The sequence below is a fragment of the Notamacropus eugenii genome, chromosome 1 (assembly GCF_028372415.1).
Source record: "Notamacropus eugenii isolate mMacEug1 chromosome 1, mMacEug1.pri_v2, whole genome shotgun sequence".
Classification (NCBI taxonomy): Eukaryota; Metazoa; Chordata; class Mammalia; order Diprotodontia; family Macropodidae; genus Notamacropus; species Notamacropus eugenii.
In genome coordinates this window covers 297,638,994-297,657,599 of record NC_092872.1, presented here as the reverse complement: position 1 = coordinate 297,657,599, position 18,606 = coordinate 297,638,994, and the positions used below count along the sequence as shown (strand labels likewise).

At 34.5% G+C, this 18,606-nt stretch overlaps 1 protein-coding gene across 2 annotated transcripts in view; it reads left to right on the top strand.

Annotated features, from left to right (window-relative positions):
- FANCM (FA complementation group M) overlaps positions 1-18,090 on the top strand; it is a 98,358-nt gene extending 80,268 nt beyond the window's left edge. The window contains exons 21-23 of one of the 2 annotated variants that reach the window (XM_072629264.1): positions 474-855; positions 13,227-13,518; positions 17,470-18,090. In XM_072629264.1, the coding sequence (XP_072485365.1) occupies positions 474-855; positions 13,227-13,518; positions 17,470-17,599 (804 nt within the window). In that variant the 3' untranslated portion in view covers positions 17,600-18,090. Of the gene's footprint in view, positions 1-473; positions 856-13,226; positions 13,519-17,469 lie in introns of those variants that run through there. The other variant, XM_072629265.1, reaches the window with a different exon arrangement.
- The last annotated feature ends 516 nt before the right edge of the window (positions 18,091-18,606 follow it).

The following is an 18,606-nucleotide window of genomic DNA, read 5'->3' as shown; positions in this document are numbered from 1 at the left end:
TTTTTCTTTTAAGTTCATCACCTCCCTTTACAGAGGTGAGTGGTGTTTTATCTTGATTTTGAAGGGCTCATGGTTTATCACTTAACGATCAGATTTCTGAAGCCTTCCAACAGTTGCTTTTCTCTGCAGTTGTATCATTTTAGAAATTGTTCTCTTAGTTTTCCTTTCCTCTGCATCAGTTCATAAAAGTCTTCCAGTTTCTTCTGTAATTGTCCATTTTATCGTTTCTTACAGAATGATAATATTGTATTACATTTGTATCACCAAATTTGTAACTTCTTGGGCATAATTCTAAATTGCTTTAATTTTATATGCATTTCCATCTGTAGTTATTCTCTAGGTTCTCTATGCTACCTTCATGTCCTTTTTCATTTTAATTGGTAACTTAAAAAAATTTGTATAAATAGGAAGAGAATAGTGGGTTTTTCTTCCTGAATGTTCTTTATGCATGTTTTCTTTTTCTTCCCCCCCAGCTTAATAGCGATCTGGAGGATGTTAATTCAAAACCTTTAGTGTTATGTGGTTCCAGTTCAACAGAAAATTTGGATCTGATACCTCCTTCACTTGGGCTTCCTGAGAAAAGGCAAAGAAACTGTATTCTTGTGGACAGCCGGGAAATCACCTCTGGTTCAGAAGTAATTTCCTCACTGAGAACCGTTCATGGATTAGAAGTGGAGGTTTGCTCACTCAGTGGCTGTGATTACATTGTTAGCAACCGAATGGCGGTGGAAAGAAAATCTCAATCAGAGATGATAAATAATATGAATAGAAGTAAACTTGTGGAGAAGATTCAGTATTTACAGAATATATTTGAAAGAATATGTGTGATTGTGGAAAAAGACAGAGAGAAAACAGGTTTGTATATAAATGATGTTTCTTCCGTGCTTTTTAGGTTAAAGAAAAAAAGGCAAAACCATTCCTTTGCCTTCAGAATATAGCGAGTCTGGGGCACTTAATATAAATGTTAGCTGTTACTAAATAGCATTGAAACAATTAAATTGGGTAGGGGCATGAATTAATATTGTTGCAATGAGAATAGCCACATGTCCCTACTAAATTTCATTGTTTTAATGCTATTTATTAATAGCTAATGTTTATATAGTGCTTTAAGGTTTATATGATTTAATTGGTTAGAGAAATGCAAATTAAAAACGTCTCGGAGCTACCACCATATGCTTATTTCATTGGTTGATATGACAGAAAAGAAAAATAATAAATGTTGGAAGGGATGTGGAAAAGCTGTGACATTAATGTGCTTGTTTGTGGAATTGTGAACTTATCCAATCATTCTGGAGAGCAATTTGGAGCTATGTCTACAGGGCAATAAAACTTTGACCCAGTAGTATCACTACTAGTTCTGTATCCCAAAGAGATTAAAAAAAAGGGAAAAAGACCTATTTGTACAAACATATTTATAGCAGCTCTTTTTGTGGTTGCAAAGAATTGGAAACTGAGGGGATGCCCATCAATGGAGGAATGACTGTGAACAAGTTGGGATATATGATTGTGATGGAATACTATTGTGGTATAAGAAATGATGAACAGGTAGATTTCAGAAAAACTTAAATGAAATGATACAAAGTGAACAGAACCAGAACATTGTACATAGTATAATAGTAATACTGTATAATGATCCTTCCTTCCTTCCTTCCTTTTTCTTCCACAGAATGACTAATATGGAAATATGTTTTATGTGATAGCACATGTATAACCTATATCAAATTCCTTACTGTCTCAGGGAGGGATAGAATTTGGAACTCAAAACTTAAAAAAAAATGTTAAAAATTGTTTTTACATGTAATTGAGCAAAAGATAAATTATTATTTGAAAATGTATATGATTTACAAATATTATCTCATTGTATCTTCAATATCCTTGGATGAAGATTGATTGAGATGATTGAGATTGAGAAAATTGAGATGAAGAAATTGAGGCAAACAGGATAAATGATTGCCCAGGGTCACATAGCTAAGTAAGTATTTGAGATTTTGAATGCAGATCTTCCTGATTCTAATTCCAGCATTCTATCACCTAACTGCCAGAATTTCTTAATGGTGAACCTGAATTAATTTCTCAAGTTCCCAGTTTTGTAGGTAGGAGCAAATGAATCAAGAGTCCCTGTGATTTGACCCCAAGTCTGAGAAGATTTAGAACATTTAAATCTTCCTTACAGTTTTACTTTCTAGCTACCACATAGATACATGCCCAGAATATCTGCCAGCTTGACAGGTGGAAAAGTCTTTTCCCCATTTTTTTTGGAAGGGGAGTAATATTATTTTTATTGCAGCCTTTTATTGTTATCTTATGAACATTTCTGAATATATTTCTCCCTGTTCCATCAAGCTGGCCTATGTAAGAAAGATTAAAAAAGAAAAAAGCTCTATAAGGAAATCATTCATGTCAGAATATGCAGTATTCCACTTCCATGATTCCATACCACTGCACCATGGGGAGAGAGGTGCATTTATTTTCTTCTCTGGGCAATCTTTGTTTTATTTTATGTTCTTTTTGTTTACATCCTATACATTCGTTTCCTGATTCTATGTATTTTATTCTCTATCAATTCATGGAATTCTTGTAGTGTAGTTCTTTTTTTATAGCAGAGTAATCCATTATTTTTATGTGCCAGAGTTTGTTTAGTTATTTCCCTAGGCATCTACTTTGCTTCCAAATCCTTCTTTTGTTCATCCTTCATTTTTGAAGAAGACTCTTGACATCGGAGACATGATGACATGACTTGCACTTGACTGTTTTGAGTGAGGGAGGTCTGTGCAAGGTCACTAGCCTCACTTTCCCTCCTGAGCCATCTGGATCCAGTAACCAGATATTCATCAGGATGACTGGAGATGGCCCAGGATGTAATGGGAGACCTTGGGCTTTTTAGGCTAGACCTTTTCATGTACTCTGAGCGAGGTAACACCCATTGAGTGAATAGGCCTGTTTAAGAAGTAATCAGGGAATGGCCCTTTTAATGAGCAAAAGAAAAAAAATAACTAAATCAAACTGGGAGGGAAAGAGAAACTGTTACTATTGATAATCACTCTAAGCCAGTCATTAAGTGGGGCTTGGGCAGGGACCTCTTGTCTAATCTATGGGCTTCAGAGTGCACTGGGTTTAAGGTTTTGGGAACAAGAAAAGGAGGGAGGGAGGACATCTAGCCAGTTAACCCCAAAGGAAGGGGAGAGGGAGACAGAAGAGAGAGGATGAGCTGGGTTACCCAGCTAGCTGGGTCCTCACTCGGGCAGCTCTGTCTACTTACAGTTTATGAGAAGAAGCTTCTGATACCATTAAGTATCTCCTCTCTTCCTGGACATTAATTCAAATTGATATTCTTTCATATTCTCTCTCTCCTTGGTTTCATTAATACTGTAAATTAGAATACCATATATATTAACTTTCTATATTTTACTTTATTTGTATTTTGTTAAATATTTTCTAATTATATTTTAATCTGGTTCTGGAGTAGTTTTTAGTGTTTGGGGTGCTTGTTGTCATGTTTGACAACTATTCTAAAAGCCTGTCTTGATTTCCCTCGACTCTTTCATGCCTTCCTTTCATAACTATTTAATTTTTATTTTGAATTTCATGTCTGTGTATAAAATTGTTAATGGTAAGCTCTCTTTTTTTGCCTGTGTTTTCTTGCGCTTAATTCTAAGTTTGGTAAATAATAGGCATTTGAAATATTGAATTGAATTTAAATCACTGAGAGTTTAACAGGAAGTCCCTGTTGTTAGGGGCTACTCAAGTATAGTAGGTGGAAGGTAAGTAATATCCAGAAAAAGATACTGAGAAGTTATCAATCCAAATCCTTACTGCTACAAAAAGTATTATTTTTAATATTTAAATATTTTAAATATTTTGGTGTAGGGGCTACTCAAGTATAGTGGGTGGAAGGTAAGTAATATCCAGAAAAAGATACTGAGAAGTTATCAATCTAAATCCTTACTGCTACAAAAAGTATTATTTTTAATATTTAAATATTTTAAATATTTTGGTGTAGGTAAGACCTGTATCTGCATTTGCCCAGTACCTTTACTCCTAGGAATTTCTTCTTTAGAATGTCTAATACTAGCAAGAAGAATTAAATAATAAAATTCCTTGTCCTTCAGGAGATTTTTTTCACTTAATTTTATCCCTTGATCATTTTTCTTTTGTCCTGGTGCTGAGGGACCTATATTAACCTCTCTTCTAGTAAGAGAGAGGCATGGGTTGGGGCTTTTTATTTGTTTTGTTCCGCATCTTTTATTTCATTGGCATAGGGAATACTTGGTGAAGAAATTAGACAAATTAATGGATAAACAAGAGTTTAAAAGTTCCTTGCCTTTTTTCTCTGACGGTGCATTCACTGGACAGAGACACCTGAGTAGGTCTTCCTGATACCCTTGAACTCATTTTAAGTGAAAAAGAGTCACAGGATTTATTTTTATTTTTAAAAACTTCATATTATTATGAACTTGACAGACTTTTCCATGCCAAAGAACAAAAACATTTAAATGTTTTATTAATACTTTTTTTGGCATTACAAATAAAATCTCTCTCGTAATAAGTACAGACAAATGAAATAAATGCACACGTTTGTGATATCTGAATAGCTATGCCTCATTTTACCCCGCTCTTTATTCTATCACCTATACGTTAGAAGTTTCAAGTAAGACTGATCCTTTGGAATCTTTTGGTCCTTGTATTGGTCAGGATTCCTAAGCTTTTCACAATCCTTTTCATTTACAATGTTGTAATCATTGTCGAAATTCTTCTCTTCCTGGTTCTGTCCATTTTACTCCACATCAGTTCATATAAGTTCCCTGAAGTTTTTTTTGAATAGTTCCCTTTTGTCATTTTTTACCATAGTTTTTTCAGCCATTTTCAGTTGATAGGCACCTACTATGTTTCCATTTCATTGCCCCAATGAAAGGTACTACTGTAGAGATATTTTTTGCATATGAATTCTTTCTGTCATGTCTCTCTTGCTTTCATAGCTTTTTCAGATATGTGCTTATTGTTAGTATTACTAGATTAATTGGCTTTTTGAGCATAATTCCAAATTGCTTTCTGGGATGACTAGAGTAATTGATAGTTCTGCCAATAATGCATTAAAATGGCTGTCCTTTGAAATGCCTTCCAATAATTTTTCTTTTCCTTTTTTGTCTTTGCTCATCCTAATTTGAATTTCTGTGGTTAGAAGTGAGTTGTGGATTTTTTTTTATTTGGTTGGCAGTAACTTTCTTTTGAGAACTGCTCCCTTCATATCCTTTGACCATTTCTTTAGTGAGGTAAGGCTTTTTTTTTTTTAAAAAAAAACAATATATATTTTTTTCAATTACGTGTAAAGACAATTTTTAACATTCATTTTTTCAGTACAATTTTGAGTTCGAATTTTTTTCTCTCTTTCTTACATGCAGTCATGTAAAACACTCAGGTCCTTCTGACTCCTGCACTGGTGCTTTATCCACTGCACCACTTCGCTGCTTCTGGAGAGGGTGATCACTAGCTAGATCATTAGGTCAGTCTCTGGTCTGGTTTGAAGGAAGACATGGACTCTGAGAAAGACAATGAAAAGCAGAAATAAAATGTAAAATGATTCGTGTCCTACAAATTCCTTCATGTTCCAATGTTTATGACTCACCTTCCTAGCAGATTGTAACAGTGGTTGTAAGTTACCAATTCTTTAAGTTTCATCAGTGTGTGTTGCTGTTTTTGTGTTTTTTAGCATTTCATTCATATATAAGAAGGGGCAGCTAGGTGGTTGCAGTGGATAGAGCAGTGCAGGAGTTAGGAGGACCTGAGTTCAAATCTCACCTCAGACACTTGATACTCACTAGCTCTGTGACCTTGGGCAAGTCACTTATCCCCAATTGCCTCATCCTGGGTCATCTCCAGTCATCCTGATGAATATCTGGTCACTGGATTTAGATGGCTCTGGAGGAGAAGTGAGGCTGGTGACCTGCACAGCCCACACTCACTCAAAACAAAGTCAAGTGCAGGTCATGTCATTATTTCTCTGATGGCATGGCCTTCTTTGGCAACGAAGGATGAACACACACGTAAAACATTTTCATTTTAGTCATGTTGTGAAAGAAGAAACAGTTTTCACAAAAATTACGGTATACAAAAGGAAATAAAACAGGAAAAAAAAGAAAGTGAAAATAGTAGGCTTTCATCTGCCCTGGGATTCCATCAGTTCTTTCTCTGAATATGGATAACTTTTTCCATCTTGAGTCTTTTGGAATTGAAAGACTTAGCTCTTCTCAGCAATAAAATGAACAAAGTCTTTCAAAGTTGCTCGTTGTACAATGTTGCTTTTATTTTGCATCACTAAGTCTTTCCAGGTTTTTCTGAAATCCTCCTTGTCATTTCTTACAGCACAGTAGCGTCCCATTGCATTCATAAACCACAGCTTGTTTAGCCATTCCCCAATTGATGGGCATCCTCTCAGTTTCCAATTCTTTGCCACTACAAAAAGTTGCTACAAATTTTTTTTACATGTAGGTCCTTTTCCTCTTTTTTATGATTTCTTTGGGATACAGACCTGGATCAAAGGATATGCACAGTTTGATTGCACTTTGACTGTAGTTTCAAATTGCTCTTCACAATATTTAGATCAGTTTACAACTCCACCAACAGTGCATTAATATTCCAGTTTTCCCATATTCCTTCCAATATTTAGTATTTTCCTTTTCTGTCATATTAGCCAATCTGAAAACTGTGAAGTGGTACCTCACAGTTGTTTTAGTTTGCATTTCTCTAATTAATAGTGATTTAGAACATTTTTTCATGACTATGGATAGCTTTGATTTCTTCATCTGAAAACTGCCTATTCATATCCTTTGACCATTTATCAACTGGAGAATGACTTGTATTCTTAAAAATTTGACTCAGTTCTCTATATATTTGAGAAATGATACTTGCTATAATAAGCGTTTCCCACCTTTTTGCTTTTTTCTCTTATCTTGTTTGCATTGATTTTGGTTGTGCAAAACCTTTCAAATTTAATATAATAAATATATAATTAATATAATACGTATTCATATAATATATAATTAATGTAATAAAAATTATCCATTTAAATCTAGTAATGCTCTCTACCTCTTGTTTGGTCATACATCCTTCTGTCTCTGACAGATATATTATTCCTTGTTCTAATTTGCTTACAGTAGCACCTTTTTTGTCCAAATCATGTGTCCATTTTGACTTTATCTTGGTATATGGTGTAAGATTTTGGTCCGTACCTAGTTTGTGCCATACTGTTTTCATTTTCCCAGCAGTTTTTGTCAAATAGCGAGTTTTCACAGAAACTGGGGTCTATGGGTTTATCAAACACTGGATTACTGTGGTCATTTACCACTGTTTATTTTGTGCCCAGTTTATCCTGCTGATCCAGCATTCTGTTTCTTAACCTGTACCAGGCTTTCTTTGATGATTACCACTTTATAATACAGTTTGAGATCTGGTATGGCTAGGCCAACTTCCTTTACATTTTTCCATTGATCCTCTTGATATTCTTGACCTTTTGTTTTCCAAGTGGTTTTGGTATTATTTTTTCTAATTCTGTAAAATAAATTTTTGGTTGTCTGATTGGAATGGCACTTAATAAATGGGTTAACTTAGGTAGAATTATCATTTTCATTATATTGGCTCAGCTTACCCATGAGTAATTAATATTTCTCTCTCCATTTGTTTAGATCTGGCTTTATTTGTGTGAAAAATATTTTGTAATTTTGTGTTCAATATAGTTCCTGGTTTGTCTTTGTAGGTAAAGGCCTAAGTATTTTATATTGCCTACAGTTAATTTGAAATGGAATTTCTTTTTCTATCTCTTGCATCTGGACTCTGTTGGCAATATATAGAAGAGCTGATAACTTATATGGGTTTATTTTATATCCTACAATTTGCTAAAGTTGTTAATTATTTCAAGTAGTTTTATAAGTTGATTCTCTAAGTATAACATCATCTGCAAATAGTTATAGTTTTGAGTTACAGTTTTAACTTAATTTCTTTTTCTTATTACTATAGCTAGCATTTCTAGTACAATATTGAGTAATAGTGGTGATAATGGGCACCACGATCAGAGGCTTCACCACTGATCTTACTTGGTGGGGTAGGTTTCTAGCTTATCCCCATTATAGATTCTGCTTGCTGATGATTTTAGATAGGTACTACTTATCATTTTAAGGAACTCCTCATTTATTTCTATGCTTTCTAGGAATGAATTTTTTTTAATAGGAATGAGTGTTGCTTTTTGTCAAAAGCCTTTTCTGCATCTCTTGTGATAATCACGATTTTTGTTATTTTTGTTATTGATATGACCAATTATACTGATAGTTTTCCTAATATTGAACCAGCCTTGCATTCCTGGTATAAATCTTGCCTGGTCATAGTGTATGTTTCTGCTGGTATAATGCTATAATCTCCTTGGTAGTATTTTATTTAGAATTTTTGCATGAGTATTCATTGGGGAAATTGTTCTATAGTATTCTTTCTCTGTTTTGAATTTTCCTGGTTTAGATATCAGCACTGTATTTGTGTCATAAAAGAAATTTGGTAGGATTCCTGCTTTACGTGTTTTCCAAAATAGTTTACATTATATTGGAATTAATTGTTCTTTAAATGTTTGGTAGAATTCACTTGTCTATCTATCTGGCCCTGATGGTTTTTTCTTAGGGATCTCATCTACGTCTTGTCCAATTTCTTGAAGACAGGGTTCTTTAAGTATTATTTTTCCTCTTCCATTAATTTGGTCAATTCATATTTTTGTAAATATTCATCCATTTCACTTAGTTTGTTTAATTGGTATATAATTGGGCAAAATTGAAGAACTACTTTAATATCATCACCATTGGTAGTGAAATCACCTTTTTCATACCAATAATTTAGTTTTCCTCTTTTTTTTGAATCAAATTAGCCAATGGTTTATCTATTTAAAAAAAAATTAAAACCTGTTCCTAGTTTTATTTTTTACTTCAGTGGTTTTCTTTCTATTTTATTAATCTTTCCTGTGATTTTCAGGATTTCCAATTAGGAGTTTAATTGAGAATTTTTAATTTGTTATTTTTCTATTTTTTTTTTTAGTTGCATGCCCAATTAATTGATTTGTTCTTTCTCTGTTTTATTATGTAAGCATTTAAAGATAGGAATTTTCCCCTATATACTGCTTTGGCTGTATCCCATAAATTTTGACACCTTACGTTATTTTTGTCATACTTGTTAATGCAATTTTTTTTTATTTTTATGATTTTTTCTTTGACCTCATTCTTTAGGATTAGATTATTTTGTTTTCAGTTAATTTTTAATCTGTTTTGACAGCCCTTTAATTAAATGAAATTTTTATTGCATTATGATCCAAAAAGGCTGTAATTAATATTTCTGCTTTTCTTCATTTGATTTGAGGATTTTGTCACTTAATACATGTCTGATTTTGATGTAGATGCCGTATAGTACTGAGAAAAAGGTATGCTCCTTTCTCTTCTTGTTCATTTTTCTCCAGAGGTCTATCATATCTAATTTTTCTAAAATTCTCTCCAACATCTTGACTTCTTTATTGTTTATTTCTTGGTTAGATTTATCTAGTTCTGAGAGGAGAAATTTTAAGTCTATCACTAGTATAATTTTACTGCCTATTTCCTCCTGTACCTCATTTAACTTCTATTAAGAATTTGGATGCTATCCCATTTGGTGCATATATATTTAGTATTGATATGACTTCATTGTCACTGCTAGCTTTTAGCAAACTGTAATTTTCCTGTGTAATGATTGAGAATCCTGAAACACAGAGTTTCTGTGTAATTAATAATCAGTTTATTTACTCCTAGGGGAGACTGTGACAGCTTTAAACACCTTTATAAAAGAGAATGCTCCTGACAAGTGGAAATCAGTCCCAGTTGGTGGATGTTAATGAGGAGATGGGCTAGATGTCCTCATCTCCTCTTGGTCAGAATGTGACTTGATCGTGAGACTCAGTAACCTCCAGAAGTCTGGACAGGGAAATCTATTTCCATCCAGACCTCTTTGGATAGTTTTCTCCTTCCTGAACTGGGTCACCCTAAACTCTAATAGAGGTATACAAGGACAGGGGCTCCTTACTCCAGGGTAAGGGCTTGCCCAGACTAGATTCTGTTTATGTTCTAACAGAAGTTATATCTTTTATTTCAATGGGGTCCTGCCCAAGATTGCAGAGTATGTTCTTTGAGGGCTGGGAGTAATCTCATCAATCAGTCATGTCCTTCAGAGACAGATTTTAACTAGAACTGGGCCAGCGGTGGGGAATCTGCTGTCTCAAGGCCACATGTGGGCCTTCTAGGTCCTCAAGTGGGGCCCTATGACTGAATCCAAATTTCACGGAACAAATTCCCTTAATAAAAGGATTTGTTCTGTAAAACTTGGACTCAGTCAAAAGGCCTCACCAGACTTCTACAACCTGTGACCCGAAGTTGCATGTGGCCTTGAGGCCACAGGTTCCCCATCCCTGAGCCTTTAAGGGGAAATAGTAAAGACAAAAGTTTGGATTCCAATTTAACAGTTGGTTATCAATATAATAGTATAACAATAGTTTCTTACCTGCTTATCTTTTTTAATTAGATTTATCTTTGCTTTTGCTTGACAAAGCAAATGAGATCATGGTTGTTACCCAATTTTTTTTTTTTTACTTCCAGCTGCTTATCTTTATTTTGTCTGTTTCTTTACTTCAGGGATGTTTCTGATAAATCGCATATTGTCAGATTCTATTTTTTAATCCATTCTGTTATCCTCTTCTGTTTTATTGGTGAGTTTATCCCATTCATATTCACAGTTATGGTTACTGTGTATTTACTTCCATCCTATTTTACCCCCCTTTTTATCCTCTCTACTTTCACTCTGTCTCTCCTCAAAAATATTTTGCTTCTGGTCACTGCCTCTCACAATCCACCTTTCTATCAGCCCCTCCTCCTCTTTTTCCTTATTCCCTCTCCTTTCCTACTTCCCTGTAGAACAAGATAAAGTGTATATTTTTCCCTCTGGGCCAATTGCAATGACAGGTTCGAGCATTGTCTGCCACCCCCACATCTTCCCCTCCATTATAAAAACTTCCTTTCACATTTCTTTTATGTCAGATAATTTACCCCATTTTGCCTCACCCTTCCCCCTTCTCCCAGGACATACCTCTTTCTCACCCTTTAGTTTTATTTTTTTGAAATCTTCCCATCAATATTCAAGTTACAGCTGAGACCTCTCACTATGTGTCTTCTTTTCCCAACTGCCCTAACAATGATAAAGTTCTTAGGAGTTACAAATATCATCTTCCTCTGTGGGAATGTAAACAGTTTAGCCTTTTTGAATCTCGTATGATTTCTCTCATGTTTACGTTTTTAAGATTCTCTTGAGTCTTGCATATGAAAGTCAGATTTTCTTTCCACATCTGGCCATTTCATTCATGAAATTTCCCTATTTCAATAAAAGCCCATCCCCCCACCCCCAGCCACCATCAGTTTTCCTGTTTAAGTTATTCTTGGTTATAATCCTAGCTCCTTTGCTTTCCAGAATATTACATCCAAGCCTTCCAGTCCTTTAATGCAGAAGCTGCTAAATCTTGTGTTACCTTGACTGTGATACCATGATATTTGAATTGTTTCTGGCTGCTTTCAGTATTTTCTGCTTGATCTGGGAGCTCTAGAATATGGCTATAATATTCCTGGGAATTTTCATTTTGAGATCTCTTTCAGGAGGTGATCAGTAGATTCTTTCAATTTCTATTTTACCTTACAGTTCTAAGATATCAGAACAGTTTTCCTTGATAATTTAATGATTTTTTTCATGCTTTTGATTTTATTGTTTTTTTGATGTCTCATGAGTTATTAGTTTCCATTTTCCTAATTCCAATTTTTCAAGGAATTATTTTCTTCAGTGAGCTTTTTAACCTCCTTTTCCACTTGGCCAACTTTACTTTTTAAAAAGTTCTTTTCAGTTCATTTTTTTGTCCCTCTTTTTCCATTTGGCTAGTTCTGCTTTTTAAGGAGTTCTTTCCTTCAGTGCATTTTTATGCCTCTTTACCAATCTATTGACTTTCTCTTCTTAATTTTCTTAATCACTCTCATTTCTTTTCCCAGTTTTTCCTTCCTTTGTTATTTGATTTGTAAAAACCTTTTTGAGCTCTTCCAGGAATTGTTTTTGGACCTTTGACCAATTCACATTTTTCTTTGAGGCTTTGCATGTAAGTGCTTGGATTTAATTGTCTTCTTCTGGGTTTGTGTCTTGATCTTCCCTATTACTATAGTAACTTTCTATAGTCAGGTTCTTTTTTTGTTGTTCGCTCATTTTCCCTGCCTATTTTTTTGCCTTTTAACTTTATATTAAAACTGACCTCTGCTCCTTGGTGGGAAAAGAATACCATCTCAGGTTTCAAGGTTTTTTTGTGCTCTTGTTTTCAGAACTAGTTTTCAGTTTTCAGTTCTTCTAAGATGGTGTGATCTAAGGAGAAATGTAGTGGTCACTGTTCTCCTGACTTTTGCTCTGGTTTGTGAACTACCACAGACTCTTTTCCAACTTGGAAATGTGAACAAGGTCCCTGCTTCCTGCTATTGCTCCTTTTTGCCCTGCGACTGCAACCCAGAACCACGTATGACCAATGCAACAGAGTCCTGCACCCAGTGCCAGGACAAGGTCCCTTGTAATCTCCTACTGACCACTTGTCTGACCCCTTTACTGTCTTTGGGCTTAGAGCAAAGCATACACACCCCTTCCCTCCAAGGCCCAGCTACTCACTTGTCAGGGTGTGATCTGTGCTGCACTGCACTTCACTTTAATTTCAGTGAAACAGACCTTTCCTGCCAATCTTTTAAGTTTTCTTGGGCTGGAAAATTGTTTTACCTTGACTTTTTGTTGGTTTTGCCACTCCAGACTTTGTTTTGAGGCATTATTTTAAAGTTGTTTGGTGGGGAATTTTGGAGCGCTCAGGCAAGTTCCTGCCTTTACTCTACCATATGGCTCTGCCCTCCTTTTCAACTTCTTGTAAATTTCTTGCTTTTTCCAGGTTTTATTGCATTCAGTGTCATGACTATCTCACTGCCCCTTCCCTTTTTTGTTCTCCTTAAACTAGAAGCGGAGTATCTCTGAAACTTCAAGTGCTTCTCAGAGAAGTCTACTTTCAATGCTGAGACACACAGATTATTATTCTATTAATAATTTTAGTCATGTTAATAGTGTATTGTTCTTTTGTTGTTAATGTTTTAATATTCATGTTATTTTTTTTTAATTAGGAGCTGCTTTGAAAGTATTTCAAAGGACCAAGAGCTATGATAGCCTTTTGTCTGCCTTAATTGGTGCTGGAATTCGAATTCTTTTCAGCTCCTGCCAGAAAGAAACTGCAGAATTGATTAAGGAATTGACTTTAGTAGAACAGAGAAAGAATGCTGGTATTCATGTTCCAGTAGCTGTGAAAGATAATAAACGTGACATGTTCCAGTTCTATCTAAGCATACCCAATATAAGCTATGTAACAGCTCTAAATATGTGTCACCATTTTTCATCCGTGAAAAAGATGACTAACAGGTATGTTTGCTATCTGGCTTTTTATTGTTCATTGATTAAAGCATTCTCTAAGAAATTATAAATCTAGGTAAAATTTCAGATATCTCTTAGCTTGCACTGAAATATCCTTTATTCCCAACACAGGAATTATGGCATTTGAATTAGTTTGACAGACACTGTAATTTTGTAGAAATGACACTGAATTAGAAATGGGAAGACTTCTTCCAATTTTCATTCTAGCAATACCACTCACCTTTGATATCACCCAGCTGGTTTATTTCTCTGTTATATCATTTTGTAAAAGTAAAAGGGATTGGATTAGATGATCATCAAGCTTTCTTCCAGCTCAAAATTTCCATCATTCTAAATTGTTAGTACTTGCTAGTGTTAAGTTTGAAAACTAAGATAAATTGAGAAACAGTGGTCTGAGCATGATCAATTTATTAGTTAGGCTAGCAGTAATCAGTAAGTTAGGTCAATGGCCTCTCTTGCAGTTACCAAAGACCAAAAGGTATAGCTTTTCCTTCTCCAGCTCATTTTACAGATGAGGAACTGAGGCAAACAGGGTTAAGTGATTTGCCCAGGGTCACACAGTTAGTAAGTGTTTGAGGTGGGGCTTGCTAGCCTTCATATACTTTGGGGAATTACAAGAGAACAAAGAACACAGTTGGGTAGGTGGGAAAAGCAATGGTTACAGGACTGGTGACAGCATAATTTATTACATCAAGAAGAGCAGGCTAGGACCCACTGGGACCAGTAACTACCCCTTTTAAGTTTGATTGGTTTATGGGATCCAAATGCTTGTTGCAGACATTGTTAGTGGACTGAAGTTAATAAACTTCCTGGCATGCACATGCAAAAAAAAAAAAAGGTTTGTTAGGGAGATGACTTTCTTTAATGGTTCAAGGACAATTCAGGGACTAGTATCTCTTAGAACTAGCTATAGGATTTAAAGATAACACCAGATGTCTTGGTATTTTCTCACAAGTTGAAGGTATAGAAGTTAACAGTTTTTCCCATTAATTATAAGTTTAAAGTAACTGAAAGGGTAAGATAAATTCCTGAGCTCAACTCAAGGACATAGAAGGGTGGCATTAGGCAAATACAAAGTCAATCACAAAAATCAATACAACATAAAATCAATTACATTGTAGAATCAGTACAGTAGAAATGTATACAGCAGAACCAGAGGTAATATTAATTTTTATCTGTTTACTAGTAAAATGGTAAAGCTCTCAGATGTTAATTTTGATTAATCAATCTGGCAGTTCATTGTGGGGTTACAGGGAACAAGGATATAGCCACACCCATTTCTCTTCTGAATAGTGGATTATTAATAGCACCTAGACTGGCATGGTGCACACAGACAACACATACACACACAGACACACATACACACACACATTATTGATTAGATAGATGACCCTGGAATCAGGAAGAACTAGGTTCATGTCCTGATTCTGTTGATGCTGGGCAAGGCAATGTCTCAGGGCCTAACGTAACATCAAGACTATAAGATGCAGAACAGGCATTTGTATTGGTACACTTGAGTTTCCTCACTACTAAAAAGACAGACATAAGATTCTATCTCACTGGTACCCCCTTGGCTTCCAGTCTTGTTCTTGGAAATAAAGTCACACATAACCTCAATCCAGGAAATCAGCCAAACCTAGATTAGAATGGTAGACTGATTTAGTGGCTATACAACCAAGGTGGTTTGGCGCAGTAATTTTTTTATGGTAACAGAGGGACACTGTTGCCTTACTAGAGGTATCAGTCTGAGGTGAAGAAATTATTGTCCTGTCAGGAGTGCATGTAAGTTGATATTATTTCTTTGGGGCTCGATGACTTTGCCTCCTAAACTCACTAATCACATATATATATAATATATATTATATACATCTATACATCTATTGCTATTGTCATTGCTCTCCCTCTTCACACAATGAGGGAAGGGGCAGAGCCTGATTTATTTAAAACACCATTTAAAATGCTGAAATGAATTTACTTAGATATGATTTCATGTAAAGGAGAAGTGGAGAGACACACTCGCTACTTTTTCTTAATTCATCAAATGATGTAAAATGTTTGCAGTGGCCTCCAAAATGCAGGGAGTACACAAAATGGGGTACACATTGAGAGGCAGGACAATATTACAACTAGTATTGTTATGTAAAACAATAAGAAGCATATTAATTTTTAATGTCATTTAGTACATAAGCAGCCTCCTGGCTCATATAGAATAGAGAACTGATCTTGTAGTCAGAAAGATTAGGGTTCAAGTATTGTCTCTGGCAATACTTTCCTGGCTTTGGGAGCCAGAACAAATCACTTAACCTCTTAATCCTCAGCAACTCTCTTAAGACTATTAGTTGTATAGCAGGTACCAATCTGTTGACAAGAGTTTTATATCATTGAAATCACAGTCCAACTAAAAAATCCAAAATATTTACTATGTGAATTAACCCTGGCATTTATATGTCAGATGATGTGTGTCACATATCACATGCAAGGTATCCTGAGTGAAGAGTGAGTTGTACAAACTTGAGGGTTTGAGAATCACTTCCTCACTAGCTGTTCACTTTCAGCATGTGGTAATATATTGCGATTTATGTGTTCCTTATTAAGTGAGTGTACAGATAATCTAGTTTTAATTAAATTAACCCTTCATTAAATGGACAATCAGCTTAAACAGTATCTGTCATAGAATCCACAAATTTGAAGGTAATACTATTAAGATTAGTATAAGACTGGGGTGGGGTCCTGTGGACTCCAGGCTTCATGAGGCCTTCTAGGTCCTTAGGTGTGGCCTTTTGACTGAATCCAAGTTTTACAGAATACATCCTTTTATTAAGAGGATTTTTTCTGTGAAGTTTGGATTTAGTCAAAGGGCTGCACTTGAGAACCTGAAGGGCCACATGTGGTCTTGAGGCTGCAGGTTCCCCACCCCTGGTATAAGAGAAAAATAAGAAAATGGTAGAGCTGACACTTCCATGTTGTCAGCTTAAAAATAATAATATTATGTAGTCTGATAAGAAGTTGGCCAAAAGCATTCAGAATTATGAAGAATATTACTTAAAATGTAGATTTGCATTCATTTTTGTTAAATGTTAAAAATTGCTTTACATGTAATTAGAAAAAATGTTAAAAAAAGTCATACCTCAGAGAAATTTTTGTTAATGATAAAACTTTGTCACGATTGTATGTTATGTTTTGAAGTATCAACTAATTTAGTATGAAATCTTCATGATTAATAAGACAATTAAAAACTAAACTTATTTTCTGTGATACCCATAAGTATTCTCATATCTTCAATTTAAAACATGGAATCAGAATTTTCTAGCCAGTTTTTAAAAATCTCAACAAAGTGATTCAGTGTTTTGAATCTATCTGCTAAAAATGTAAAAATGCAACAACTAATAAAGATGGAAATAAACTAGCCAAATTTCTGCAAAAAAACCCTTTGAATACATTGATGGATTGAATTTCAAAATAAACATTATAATTTAGCAAGTGCAGTCAAGGAAACACTCCATTTGGATCTACTTATTTTTATAAGGTATCTTTTTAGCTGTGATAGCCATTAAAAAACCAAGTATTAAAATAAGTTGAACTTAACTAAAGCCATATCTTTGAATCTCTTTATCACAAAATGTTAAATCAGGATTCTTTTTTATATGACATATATTCAATCATATTGTCCTCACTCAAAATAATTAATACTTATTTTTAAAACATTGCTTGTTTCACTTGTATCTCATTATTTTAAAATTTCTTTTTGTGTATATATAAGTAAAAAATATTAGTACAGTACTACATGTCTATAATTTATATATAAATACACTAGAACAACTAAGTTCTTTAAAGGCTTTTGTGGTTTTATTAATTTTTGTAGGGGAGGTAAGCATATTAAATACTGTCCCCCAAAAAGTCCTTTTATGAACATTGCTTTTTGTATAATTTATTTTTCAGCTCTGTTGAAGAAATCTCTCTTAATGCACAAGTAAGTCATCAGAAAGCGGAGGAGATCTATCACTATATCTGCTACACCTTTGATGTGCAAATGTTACCAGACAACATTAAAAATGGTAGATTGAAATAAGAAATATCATAGCAAACAACTTAGGATGGACTCATCAAGTACATGAAGAGAAAAAGAATTCACATAAAACAACTATGGCTATATGATAATTATTTTATTTCCATTTTATGGAAGAAATTGTATAAATAAGAAAATGTTTCTTTTTTAAACTAAATATAAGTATATATGTGTTATTCCTGGATTGGTTTTTTTTTTTAAGTACTCATAAGCACTTAATTTGTCTGAATATATTAAAAGCCAGGGTCTTTTTGTGAGGTAGGAAGAATTAAGTACAGGTTGCTCCAGTGTGTGTCAGAGTGTAGAAAACAAGAGAATTGTCATGAAATTTCTTCAGAAATAGAAAGATTTATCACTCTCAGCTGTTATCATGAATGGGTAATTGTCCCCCTAATCCTATACTTTTGCCAGGGATAATTATCATTGCAAAACTCAATAATTTGTTAATTAACTGAGGATTTTTGTAAATAATGTAAAATAAACTTTTTTCAGAAGTTCTTGGCTCAGTCTAATTAATACCAAATATCCATTCTTTTTTGTTGTTTTATTGATGCTTTTAAAAAAATCATTAGGATTTTTCAGTGATTCTTTCCCATTTCCCCCCCCACCCCCAAAAAACAGTTAAGATATACAGGACAGTAGCAATTTTAAGTTGCCTGCCAAAGAGATATCCCCACATCGAAGATCTGACTATGTTACTCTCATGCTCAGTAAACAACAGTAACTTCCTGTTGCTTCTGGCATCAGATATAAACTGCTCTATGTGGCATTTAGAGTCCTTTCCAACCTGACTCCAATTTACTTATCCAGATCAATTACATGCTATTCCCATTTCCCAAACGCTGTCCCCCTTCTCCTGTGACCAGATGACGAACTGGTCAACTTTGAAAGGCTGGAAGATAAGGAATTACCAATGACATTGATAATAGAACAGCAGTGACTTATAGCAGTATCTACAGTGGGAGCTGAGATATGCAATGAATACAAGTTAGACAGTGAGGAAAGGTAGC